This window comes from Thamnophis elegans, chromosome 6, assembly GCF_009769535.1.
Source record: "Thamnophis elegans isolate rThaEle1 chromosome 6, rThaEle1.pri, whole genome shotgun sequence".
Lineage (NCBI taxonomy): Eukaryota > Metazoa > Chordata > Lepidosauria > Squamata > Colubridae > Thamnophis > Thamnophis elegans.
The window spans coordinates 64238159-64251881 of NC_045546.1; the positions used below are offsets into that span (position 1 = coordinate 64238159).

At 46.7% G+C, this 13723-nt stretch overlaps 1 protein-coding gene across 1 annotated transcript in view; it reads left to right on the plus strand.

Moving 5' to 3' along the window:
- Positions 1 to 9249: 9249 nt before the first annotated feature.
- Positions 9250 to 13723, plus strand: part of DMD (dystrophin) — a 1161901-nt gene continuing 1157427 nt past the window's right edge. Inside the window, 1 exon segment of the mRNA XM_032219839.1 lies at positions 9250 to 9539. Within this exon segment, the coding sequence (XP_032075730.1) occupies positions 9512 to 9539 (28 nt within the window). The 5' untranslated portion in view covers positions 9250 to 9511.

The following is a 13723-nucleotide window of genomic DNA, read 5'->3' on the forward strand; positions in this document are numbered from 1 at the left end:
TATCGCCCCCCCTTTCGCCTGCTCCCCCTGCGGACTCCAGAGCGGATCCCTTTGGGCGCAGAACCACCAGCCCAACCAGGCCTCGCCTGGCTCCACTTTCTCCAGAGCCCAGGGAATATCCCCAGCCTCCAGAACTACAGCCTGCTCTACCTGACTTAACTAACAGTTTCCAGGACATGCTAGCCAGGGCTCTGGCCCAGGTAATGGCTTCTAGCTTAGGTCAGCAACCTCAAGGTTCCAGGAACAGGGCCCCACAGGATCCCCCTAGAGTCCAGCAGGAACGTCCCAGCACCTCAGCTGCCAGGGAAGCCAGGTCTCCCTCCCCTTCCATGACTAGCGAGGCCTCCGACCTAGAGGAAGGAGAATTAAAAGAGGTGGGGTTCTCAGAAGATGAGGATCCCCAGACAGAGGATGATTCCACCGTGGCAGGGCTTTTTCCCCCTTCCTTATTTAGCTCCTTACTTCGCAAGGCAGCGGCCACAGCCGATCTAGATCCTACCCCGGATCCCAAACCGGCAGCAGAATCATCGGACAAGGGTAAGAGCAAAAAGAAAAAGGGGCCCTTCCATAGACCCCCCCGTGGCCAAGGAGGAGATTCCCACTCCGGAGATGTTCATGGAAGTGCTTAAATTGCAGTGGGTAAAGCCAGGGTCCTTTCCCACCCCAGGTGGAAATGAAAGAAAGTTTTATAATCTTAATCAGACTTTTGCCCAGGCTCTCCAGGTACTGGAGGTGGACAACCCAGTGGCCACTCTGGCTTCATCCTCAACAGTGGTTGCAGGAGACACTGCCAATTGCCTCAAACCCGAGGACAAGAAGGCAGACATTGTCCTGCGCAAAACCTTTCAAGCTATCACCTGGGCTATCAGGGCGGCTGCCTCCGCCTCTTTCTTTAACAGGTCCACAGTCCTATGGTTGGAGCAGCTGAGGGACAGGACTCCGGCCTCAGATGTGCGCCTGCTACAAGACATATCCAAGATGCTGGCGGCAACGCAGTTCTCAGCAGACGCCACGCTGGATGCAGTAAAGTATGCGGCCCGAGCTATGTCTTCCTCAGTTGCTTCTAGGCGCATGCTCTGGCTACGTCACTGGCAGGCGGAATCCCGGATGAAGTGGCACCTAACGGGCGCGGACTACACCGGGGACAAGCTATTTGGGATGGCACTGGATCCTCTCCTCGTAGAGGATAAAAACAAGCGGAAGGTGCTCCCAACAACAACTAGGTGATCGGACTTCCACCACGCGCCATACCCCAGGAGGACCCCGTACCGACCACCCGATGGGGACAACCAGAATCAGAGGTACCAGACCCCTAGATTCCACAGGCAAGGGGATAGACAGTTCCAGAGGGACAGATTCAGGGGCCAGCAGCAGGGCAAGCGGCCCTTTCGAGGGGGAGGCGGTCGCCCCTTCCGCAGATTCAGGTAATCCGGGCCTGGATTTCCCCATCGGTGGTCACCTCTCCCTGTTTGCGGATGCCTGGGAACGTGTCATCTCGGATGAGTGGGTTCTCCAGTCAGTAAGGCTCGGGCTTCACCTGGAGTTTCGTTCTCTTCCCCCCAGCAGATTCCGCACTTTCGCCCCCTCCAGGGACCCGGCCAAGCGGGCCCTTAAGGCCAAAGCCATTAAACATCTACTTGACATCAGGGCCATTGAAAGAGTCCCAGAAGGGGAGGAGGGATCCGGGTTCTACTCGAACCTCTTCTTAGTCCCTAAGAGCTCAGGGGGATGGAGGGCCATCCTGGACCTTAAGCTCCTGAATTCCAGGGTGGTATACCGCAAATTTAAAATGGCCTCCCTAAAATCCATTCTGGAGGGCATTCGACCGGGCAACTTCCTTGCCTCTATCGACCTCACAGAGGCATACTTACACATCAGGATCGCCCCGGAACACTGTAAATTCCTCAGGTTCTCACATGAGGGGCAACATTTCCAATACAGGGCCCTTCCCTTTGGGCTGGCTTCAGCCCCCAGGACTTTCACCAAGATCCTGGCGGCAGCAGCCGGTCACCTACGCTCCCTCCCAGTCCGTCTGTTTTGTTATTTGGATGACATCCTCGTCTTAGCCAGGTCTCCCGGCTTGGCTGAACGAGACCTGAAAATCACCATAGACACCCTGAGGGCCCTGGGGTTCTCCAGCAACTTGGAGAAGAGCCACCTGGTCCCTTCCAGCAGGCTCCTTCACTTAGGGTCCATTATCGATTCGGTAGCTAGGGAGGTCTTCCTGTCCCAAGATCGCAAGGACAGCATCATTAAGATGATTCTTGAGATTCGCAAGTTACGCTCTGTCCCTGTAGTTCTTCTTTCCAGGCTCCTGGGGAAGTTCATCTCGTGCATAGGAATCGTACCGTGGGCCCGACTGCACGCCAGGGAGCTCCAGTGGTTCCTGCTACCTTACCAGAGAGCCAGGACGAGCGATGCTACCTTCAGGATCAGAGTGTCCCCCCAGGTACGGCTATCCCTCCGTTGGTGGCTCTCCCCAGCACTGAACAGAGGATGCCTCTTCAGAGAACTGACGAGGAGGATCCTCACCACAGATGCAAGTCTCTTCGGCTGGGGGGCCCACCTGGAAAATCAGATCGCTCAGGGCCGCTGGACCCCGCCAGATCTGCGAAACAACATCAACTGGCTGGAGCTCAGAGCCATCCATCTGGCCCTTCGACACTTCAAGGACTCGGTAGCCGGTCAACACATCCTGGTTCTGACCGACAACGTAGCGGCCAAGGCGCACGTGAACCGACAGGGCAGCATCCACTCCAGGGCCCTTCGCGACGAGGCCCTGCGATTGGGGAACTGGGCAGAGAAGCACCTTCAGTCCATAAAAGCCGAACACATCTCCGGAACAGACAACCATCAAGCAGACTGGCTCAGCAGGGAGACGGTGGACAACGGAGAGTGGCAGCTCCATCCCTCGATCTTCCGTCAGATCTGCGAGAGGCTCGGTCATCTGACGGTGGACCTCTTCGCGACCCCCCAGAACGCCCAGCTGCCAGAGTTCGTTTTGAGGTTTCCGACCAGGGGAGCCATGGACACAGATGCCCTCTGTTGCAGATGGCCACCAGGTCTTCTTTATGCCTTTCCCCCCCTTCCCCTCATTCCCGGGGTCCTGAGGAGGGTGGTGGCAGAGGGAGCGGAGATGATAATGGTGGCTCCCTTCTGGCCTTGTTGCCCCTGGTTGGCAGACCTCGTGGATCTGTCCACAGCCCCCCACTGGAGGATCCCAGCGGGGGTGCTGGCCCTCCGCCAGGGGTCTCTGGAGCATCCGAACCCGGAGTGGCTTCATCTGACCGCCTGGCGATTGAGCGGGAACAATTAAGGGAGGCCCAATATTCCGAAAAGGTCATCAGAACTGTGGAGGCATCCAGGAGACAGTCCACCACGCGCATCTACAACGCGTCTTGGGTGGCCTTCACGGACTGGTGCCGAGCTAAAGGTCTCCGTCCAGCCGCCGCCTCGGTTCGACTTCCTCCAGGAGGGACACGAAAAGGGTCTAGCCACTAGCACGCTCAGGCGACAGGTCTCCGCCCTATCCACAGTCCTAGGGGGGGTGAATGCCCCTCCCTTGTCCCAACATCCGGTCCTAAAGCGCTTCCTCAAGGGGGCAGTGAATCTGAAACCCTCAGTGGTCCATCGATTCCCCACCTGGGACCTTCCCACAGTTCTTCAGGCCCTCACCGAGGCCCCGTTTGAGCCCCTGAGAGAGGTCTCCCTTCAGCTCCTAACCCTCAAGGTCATCTTCCTGGTCACCATCACCTCGGCCAGGAGGGTCTCCGAAATCAACGCCCTCTCTAGCAGGGCGGATCTCTGCACCTTCTTAGATAACCGGGTCATCCTCAGACTGGACCCCGCTTTCATGCCCAAGGTTAATTCCCCCTTCCACAGGGCTCTCGAGATTATTCTCCCGGACTTCTGTCCTCACCCCTCAGGTGACAGGGAGAAATCCTGGCACAAGCTGGATGTCAAAAGAGCCTTGCGCATATACCTGAAGCGCACGGCTTCCTTTAGACGCTCGGAGGCTCTGTTTGTGTCTTATCAGCCTTCCTCCCGGGGAGCCAAGGTCTCTCCGGCCACCATCAGTAGATGGATTAGGGCGGCCATCTCACAGGCCTACAGGGCCCAAGGACTTCCAGTTCCTGAAGGTATCACGGCTCATTCCACTAGAAGTGCAGCCACCTCTGCAGCCTGGTCCACCCAGGCCCCCATAGAGGAGATCTGCCGGGCGGCTGCCTGGGCTTCTCCTTCCCCCTTCATTAAACACTATAGACTGGACGCCTACGCCTCTGCGGAGGCTGCCTTCGGCAGGAGGGTTCTGCAGGGGGTTCTGGACTCCCCGGGGGGCTCAGGCCCAACGAATCCCTCCCAGGACATCTAGCTTTGGTATGTCCCACGGGTTACTCCTCCCACGCCTTCTCTTCGGAAACTGGCAGTTGGACTTACCTGAACTGCATGTTTCGAAGAATGGCGTGGGAGGAGTCACTTCCCTCCCGTTCTGGGCGCCCTGCGCCTAGGGGGGCCTGAGCAAGTCCAGGTTCAGTGTAAGCAATTAGGAAGGATATGTGTGGGCTGTTCTTTGTTTGTCCTTTCTTTTCAGTGTCTGCTACGATACATCGGTAAACTGGAGCGTGGGAGGAGGTGCGGCGGTGTGGCTCCAAAAGATTAATACCTCAGTCTCCAATAGGCAAGAAGGCTTTGGTAATACCACGTGTTACTCCTCCCACGCCATTCTTCGAAACATGCAGTTCAGGTAAGTCCAACTGCCATTCTGGATGGTATAACCATATGTGCTTTCAAGTACACTTTGCAAGTGCTTTGGAATAAAGGGGAGAATTAGGTGAACTAAAGGGCCTTGGCAGAGATTATGAAGAAAAGACTATACTAATTAACTTCATATTGTACTAAGTTTTATTTCATAATAGATGTGAAAAATATACATACTTATTTTGCTCCGTAGCTTGAAATCAGGAATTCCATGATGTTTTCTATTATCTGATCTTGTGTTAAAATTTATCTCTTCACATTAAGATTCTGTAATGTTGTGTTTCTATGGCATACTATTTATCTGAGAAGTCTCGGGTGATTAAGAAAATACTACTAAAGGTCATAAGTTTGAAACAAAATATTATAATAGTTAAAAATGTGGAAACCTATTATTTCTGTGTATAATTAACATTAATCTCTAAATCTCTCTTTTGGTTGTATATAAATAGAGAAAATCTGCATCATATTTAAATGAAATTCTTTACTTGAGATTGTCCAGAGGGAAAGTATTTTCTTTTCTTTTTTTCAGGTTTCAATTTTGGGGTAATTGTATGAGAAAAAGTCAAACTGGAAACAAATGCATTTAAAATCAGATGCACATATTGTCATCAGAGGTGGTATTCAGCAGGTTATGACCAGTTCTGGAGATCCAGATCCAATTTTGATTCAAGCCGGCAAGGAGGGGGCAGTAAGGGAAGCAAGCTCAGTGTTGGCATCTCTGCCTCCTTCCTCTGAGAGCTGGCATGGGGCTCCCTTCCGCTCTGTTCACCCATCCGCAGCCACCCCCGCTCCAGCCTGCCTGCTCCCTTTGCATTTCCCCCCGCTTCCCTCAATGCTGAATGCTGAATGCATTCCCTCAATGCAGCCATCCCTTCCACTCCACTCACATATCTGTGGCTGGCAATGTTCCAGCCTGCCTGCTCCCCCTGCATTTTCCCTCCTCCCCTCAATGCAGCCATTTCTTCTACCCTGCTTGCCCATCTGTGTCTGCCCACACTCCGGCCTGCCCATTCCATTTGCAGTAGTGAGAAAGCATCAATGGGAGGTTTGGCTTGATGGCCTGCTTTGTCTCGGAAGAGAGAGAAAGAAGGTGGAAGCACCGAGCAGGAAGATGTCTCCCTTGGCTGCCTTCAGCTGCCTCTTCCTGAGGAGTTCTATGTGGATGCACCCAGTGGTGGTGGTGGCAGAGCTTGCCTTAGCTCTCTGCGATCCCGAAACTGTGCCATGGAGGACCAGCAATACGGCTGGATGTTCTTTCTTTCTTTCAACAGCTGGAGAAGGAAGAAAGTGCTCCAGGAGGGCAGGCACCAGGTGAATATCCCAGGGCTGCTGCATATGTGCCTGCCCATTTCTGCAAAGGCAGAGCCCTCCCCACTGCCTCAGAGCAATCCAAAGAGGGGATGGGGAAGCTGCCAAAAAGGCTGCCTTCCACCTGAGCCCGTGTGCCTCTCGTGCCAGCTCTGTGAGGCTTTGGGCTCTGTAACAGCCCACTAGCTTCCCACCCAGCCACCTGCCTGCTCTCTTTGCATATAGCCTGTCCGACCGCTGGTGCTACTCTGGGGACTCAGCCTGTGAAGTCTGGGGGAAGGAGACGTTGACTGTGGCTCACTCCCCAAGTGAGGGGCTGCCCTCCACCCTCCAGTGGCTTTGGCCACTTGGCTGGTGGTAAGCGGTGGCATGGCTGAGGAGCAGGCAGGTGGCTGGGTGGGAAGCAAGTGGGCTGCTTTGGAACCTGAAGCCCCATGGAGTCGGTACAAGAGGCATATGGGCCCAGGTGGAAGGAAGCCTTTTCTGCAGCATCTTCCTCCCCTCTTTGGATCACCCTGCAGCGAGGGGAGCTCTGCCTTTGCAGAAATGGAGCAGGTGAATGTGCAGCAGCCCCAGGATGTCCATTTGCCCTCCCGCAGCATCGGCGCTGCCGCCACCCCTCTCAGCCCCAACACAGTGTCTGCATTTCCTCCAAGAACTGCCTGCCCACCCACTGGCCAGGCTGGACTGGACACTGACCTCAGAAGGCAAGTGGGCATGGGGGACCACTGGAAGGCTGTGTGGAAGGCAGGGAATCATGTCAGGGTTGCGGGAAGAGGGGAAGGGGCAGCTAGCTAAGCTGCGACTCACAGGCTTTCCTGGCAGATCAGATCAACCTCTTATTTGGACAATGGACTCTCAAAAATCCTTTGAACATTTAACGTACCTCTTTGCAGCACAGCCAATCCTCCAGCATCCTAATCCAAATAAACCCTTTACAGTCCAAGCCAACACTAGTGAGGTGGCTGTAGCAGCTGTTCTACTCCAGAAGAACTCTCAAAATGAATCAATGCCTTGTGCTTATGTGTCAAAAAAGTTAATGTCTCCATGTGGATAGCTCGCCTCCCCACCAGCCGCTCCTCTTGCAGCATCCTGGCAACAGTGCAACAGCTGCTGCTGGGGAACAAGCAGCAGGCAGGGCAGCCAGCTGTCCAGCCAGCAAATGCTGCCCTGCTGTCATGGGTGTCCAATCCAGCTAGGTGTTCTGGACCTCAGATCCTCATCAGAGCCGTGGACTGGAGCTGTGCAAGAAGCCTGCTTGGGTTGGGGGGGGGGAGGGAAGCCTAGGCCCACCTCTCCTCACCACCACCACACCTTTGCACTTAGTAGCGGCAGCTGTTGTCCTGAGTCCTAAAATAGACAAAGAAATTGACAAGCTTGTGAGCCAGGGCATCTTAGAACCAGTCGACACGCTGGGAGATGCCAATTGTCACACCTGTCAAGCCTGACGGGTCTGCCCACATATGTGCAGACTATAAGTGCACAATTAATAAAGTGTTACAACAAAGCGCATACCCTGTACCCATTGTACAGCACCTTCTACATTCGCTCGGCCCAGGAAAAATCTTTGCAAAATTGGACATGGCGCAGGCAAACCAACAATTGCCGGTAGATGGTGCTACCGTGGAGGCCCAAACCATTGTGATGCACAGGGGGTGCATTCAAATACCACCGCCTGCAATTTGGTTTTAGTATCGACCCTGGGCTATTCCAAAGCATCATGGAATGAGTTTTGCAGGGGATTCCAGGAGTCGTCCCCTATTTCGACAACATCTTGGTATCGGCTGCAAATGAGGTGCAACTTTTAAAACGTGTAAGAACAGTTTTGGCCAGATCTCTGCCTTAAAAAAAAAGTCAAATTAATGTACCAAAAGTTGAATTGGGTTCATCTATCCTAGAGGGGAGGGGTGTTAGATATCCCCCCACTGATAGAGGTTTCCACCTAGGTCCTCTGTTCCGGCGGGAACAGAAGTCAAATCCCATTGGTCAGGAGGTCTGACAGATCCCTTTAAAAGGGGATGCTGTCCAACCCGTCTCCAGCTGGATGTTTACTTGACTTGCAATACTATTGTTTTTACTGGAGCTTTATGTGCCTTCCTTTACCCAATCTAGCAGAAACTCATTATGAAGTTCATTATGAAGTTAAGAAGATTCTTGACTCCAGACTGCATCCTGGTCAGTTACAGTATTTAGTACTGGAAAAGATATCCTTTGTCAGAAACTACCTGGGTAAAAGTTTGGGATGTAAAGGCTGATAGACTAGTGAAACAATTTCATGATAAATTTCCTGACAAGCCAAAGGGCCTCCTAGGCGGGTGGGGGTGGAGCCGGTTTAGTGAAGGAGGGGGAAGTCTGGATACATCACATGATGCCTCCATGATGATGTAAGTTTGACACCCCATTTCTAGTGCATGTCACAAGGGTCAACTACTTTCTAAAGAGAGTTACAGATACTGTATGTAAGCAGCAATATGAGGCAGTTGCTATATGTTCAATATGCACGAATTCAGTGTGTATATAGGTATGTATTTGTAATTATGCACTTTTTAGTTTGTTTGCATTTTCATTTTCTTAAGTTGCTTCTCATTTTTCAAGTGGTCTTTTTGTACAAAAAATAATTTATGAATGATAATGATAGATCTGAAATTTCTTCCAGCTCTGACACTGTTATGATTGCTAAGTAGGAATAGAGCTATTTTGGGGGATTTGTAATGGCAACTGAAATAAAAAATAAATAAAACCTGTAGAGGAAGCAATAAAGAACAGTAAAATATATGATCACATCTATGAAATTTGAAATGTATGCAAATAGGCACTGATAATTTGAAACCCATAATTATTAGCAGAGCGAGACTGTTGTTTTTTTCTCAGTCCATATATGCATAAACTTCTCATCTTCCAGTCAAATACAATCTGTCCTGCAGAACATACTGTGTAACTTATAGGAACAGCAATGCTGAATGCACTTCAGAGTTGTTTTGAATACTATCTAGAGAGCTGCTACACATCACTTAAATCCATTAAGCAAGGCATTCTGAAAACAGAGCCTTATATGTAGAACACATCGGATGCCCTATTATGGAAAATCCGCTTGTTTAGAAGGAACCATGTGTTAGTGATTCTGGGCAGATCCTGGAATTTGAAATATCTTGGGGCCTCAACAGAGCTCTGGCATCTATTACAGGGTCAGCTTAGCTGAAGTTAGAATCATGTTTTTCCTTATGCTGGATCTATATCTGAGAGGAAGCTGCCTCGGTGTTGAATTCAATAAACAAATACTAAGGCAATAAGTAGATTTTTGTTTATAATTCTGAGACTGGTAGAGTAGCAGTTTCATTCTACAACAACCAGCACTGTTTTGTTGTTTTAAATGGCACCACAACATTGGATATAGCACTCTAAGAAAATCTTCATTGGGCATCTGTTTTGGACTTCTGATGCTTACATGCTGTGGTATGAGGAAGAAAAAGAATGTAAGTACAATCTGAAATACATTAGAACTGAGTTCTAATAATTTTGTTGTAGATGATCAGAAAAGTCTTTTAACTGCATGCATTCTTGAATATTTTATTTCCAACAAGTCAAAAGAAAAGTGTCTGGAAACAAGAACTAGTACCTAGATCTTATTTGTGATCAAATCCATTATGTTGACATACAGAGAGCAATATAAATAATTGCTCTTGTCACTGATCACAAATGCAAAATATTCTTAGACAAAACAAAAAAAAGCAATGTGTATAAAATTGATTTTTCAATTGTTTTAATATTCTATTCAGAATTCAAAGAATTAATCAGATGCTTTGAAGCATAATAGTATATGCTGCTTCATTACTTTGATTGATGGGGTTTTGCTCATAATTTGTATCAAAATAGTTAATCTGTCACCACACCTTTTTTCTCACCCTTCCCATAGCTGAAATCTATCATCACCTGAATATCATGTTCTTTTCTGTGCTTATAACTTTGTCACTAGGCTTACAAAAATAATACTACAAGTAAAGATAGGTTTAATAATTTGTAGAAAAATAGGTTTGACATTTGTACAACGTATGAATGTAATTTATTTATAGTGATAGATAAAAAGGTACCTGGTAAAAGAAGTGGGATTTTTAAATATCTCTCTCCTTTCCCTTCTTTTTCCAGCAGACATGCAGGAATTCAGTCTGCTATTCATTATTAAAATAAATCAAGGTTTATGTGTGGGACATTTTGTTTTTGGAGTAACTGAAATAAACTTGAAGTTCATAGGGTGAACAGGCTTCCTTTGAAAGACTTTTCTTCTACCATGTTCTTTGTCTTTGATTTCTCATTCCACAAAAGCACTTGGCATGGTGCATCAGTTTCAATAATTATAGTCTTAAATATTTCAGTGTGGCTTTGGGGGATTAGATGAAATGGCTAAGATCTGAATAACATTCCTGCCTCATGTATTCAGTAATAAATAAAAATAAAGTTAAACAAAACTGACTCATTTTGTATGAGCAAATTTTAATTCTGATGATGCCTTAATACCCATATTTGCATGCCTGGAAGATTGTCCATCAGTAAATTTGGCTATTTTAAGGTGAAGGGGTGGGTCAGGTGAGTGGGGTGTGATCTATGAATTCACTGCCCTGTATTTTACCCATATTTTTACGGCAAAACAGAGGTAATATGGAACTTTTTGCTTTTATCACAATATCTTATGAAATATTAAATATTGCTGTTGACCTTGCTTTTGACTACTTAAGGTAAGTGAGCTTTTGACATGAATAGAAATCATTTCTAGTAGAAAGTATCTGACACTTATTAATAATGAATAAAATTACTATTGATACTCACTTTCACAGTTCATTTTATACAGCTAAACTTTCCTCATTTGATAGAATTTTAGTAGACTTTTATTATATAATATTATATAATCTATCTCTAGTTATATTTTATATTATTTTGGCTTTGGCTATGACTTGTACAACTTCGTGTTTTATAACGGGATTTTATTATGGGTATTACATTGTCCTATTACTGTTATGTTGTATACAACTTTATAAACTTAAAATGAAAGCATTTTATATGCTTTTAAAATAAATAGTTGAGGTGGGGGGTAAGGGAGCAAGGATTGCAGTTATCCCTTGTGCATGAAAATTTCCAGGGCTACCAATACATATATATTTTACTGACTGCCTAAATCAGTATCTGTTTTATAATGACGGGTGATCTGGGACCTATTATACAGAATACAGAGTAATGGAATTGGAGATCTTCTAATCGAATCCTCTGCTCAAGCAAGAGACTTTATATCATTCTAGCAAATGGCTGTCCGATCTCTTTTTAAAAACCTCCAGTGATGGAGATCCCACAACTAAATAAAACATTACACAAAGTGCCACATTTTTTTGAATATCAGACACACTTTTCCCTCCTAAAAGAGGATGAAAATTTCTCTAATACACTGAATGTAACTAAAAATGCAAGGCAAGGAGGAGTCAATGGTCTCTGTCAATCCCTGCAGCCTGGAACATCTGATTGGGGGTATTCCTGGAGGCCAATCCACCCACCAATCAGCTGCTAGAGCCAAGGTGGCGCAGTGGTTAAAATGCAGCACTGCAGGCTACTGCTAGATCAGCAGGTCAGCGGTTCAAATCTCACCGGCTCAGGGTTGACTCAGCCTTCCATTCTTCCGAGGTGGGTAAAATGAGGACCCAGATTGTTGGGGGCAATATGCTGACTCTCTGTAAACCGCTTAGAGAGGCCTGAAAGGCCTATGAAGCGGTATATAAGTCTACTGCTATTGCTATTGCTATTGCTATTGCTCATGCTGAATCAGGCTGCAATAATGTGCTGAAGCTGACCTGGCTGTTCGCTATTTCCTGCAAAGACGTGTCAGAGTTTGCAACAGCAATCACATTCAGAAAGCTGATTCAGCAGGATTCAGTAACTTTCCTTTATATATACTATGACACGTTAAGTAAATATAGAATACCAAAGGCAGGTTTTCCAGCGTGGTAGTTCAGCAGAGGAGAGAAGTTTCACTTTTAGTTTTAGTTTCAGATATCAGCACAGCATGCAGCTTTAGTACAAAACAAGCCACACCCTGACTCCTTGCTGTCTCCTTCCTTGTTGCTCACACAGCAAATGCTGTTTGTTTCCAAACAGCCCTCAATTTTCTCTCACACTGACAGGATGCTAGCCAGATGAATCCAGTCTGTCAATTATACATGGTCTAAAATCACAATCTATAAACTGTGTGACTCGTAGTCAGTTTATTACTAAAAGGAAAAGAAATAAAGCACTGCAAAGGATTTGCCACATTTGTTGTATAAAACAGCTATGGTGGGTTTGACATGTGTTTCCAATGAATCCCCAGTGCTGCTTCACCTGTGCTGTAATTTCAGACTGTTCATCCTTAAGCAGCTACTGGAGATAAGCAGTGTCGGAATGACCAGGATATCTAGAAATTATTAGAAAGATATGTTTTTTCAAAATCTCTCTATAAAAGGAACATCGAAGGAGTATGTGACCCACAATCTCCATCTCTGCTGGGCCACAGAAACAGAATATTCCAGTCATTTTAATATAAACTACATACATGTGAAAACACCTGCATTTATAATGTAGTTCAGTATATGACTATTTAGGAATACAGCTAAATTCCAGGGGGCTTATATTTTATTTGGCATGTTTTAAAATAGGAATTCAACATTGTTATACTTTAATTTTAAATGCTAAAATCTCTTTGATTAAGCTGTTGGAGGAAGTCAGCTAATGGAGTCAATGTTGCTCTTTCACATGTTGAATAAGCAATTTTAAAATTGAGCTAAAGCACCAAGAGAAGGAATAATGATGGCCTTCATTTATTTTTTGCTCAGTAACAGTTTGCTTTCTCAGAAAGCACTGCCATTGGCTTTGGAGACTTCATGTTCTTATCATAGCAGCTGATTTATAGTGGAGTATTTTCTTGTGAAGGTCATGGACTTCAGTGTAGAAAAAAAGATTTCCTCACTGAACCCAACTAAGTATAAAGTTTTCTTGAAAACATTTTTGCACAGACATTTATTAGCCTGCTGATCTGATTAGCATATTGCCCACAGATGATAAATTAAAATACTTCTCTTGCAGAGAAGATTGGTTGATGTTGCTGGAGGTCTTTTCCCCCTGCTCCTTTGTTTGAGCTTATAGCTGCTAATGGATGTTATTTTATTCAAAAGCACAATACTATTGGTAGAACACTGGCATAAAAGTTATAACATATTATTTAAGAAAATGTATGTGATGAAAATACATGCAATGATTACTTGGTGGCTCAGTGATTAGAATGAAATACTGCAAGCTACTTCTGCTGACTGATGGCTGATTGCAATTTGGCAGTCCAAATCTCACCAGGCTCAAGGTTGACTCAGTCTTCCATCCTTCTGAGGTCGGTAAAATGAGGACCCAGATTGTTGGGGCAATATGCTGAGTCTGTAAACTGCTTAGAGAGGGCTGTAAAGCATTGTGAAGCAGTATGTAAATCTAAGTGCTATTGCTATTTAGAAGCATATGACCATTATGATTACTTGGAAAATTACTTCTTTCACTGCCTTTTAGAAGTTCTGACTTTTCTGCAGCATACAAAATAGACTTAATATATGTGCAGGATTAGATTGATAACAACTATAAATGGTATACAAACCTTTTC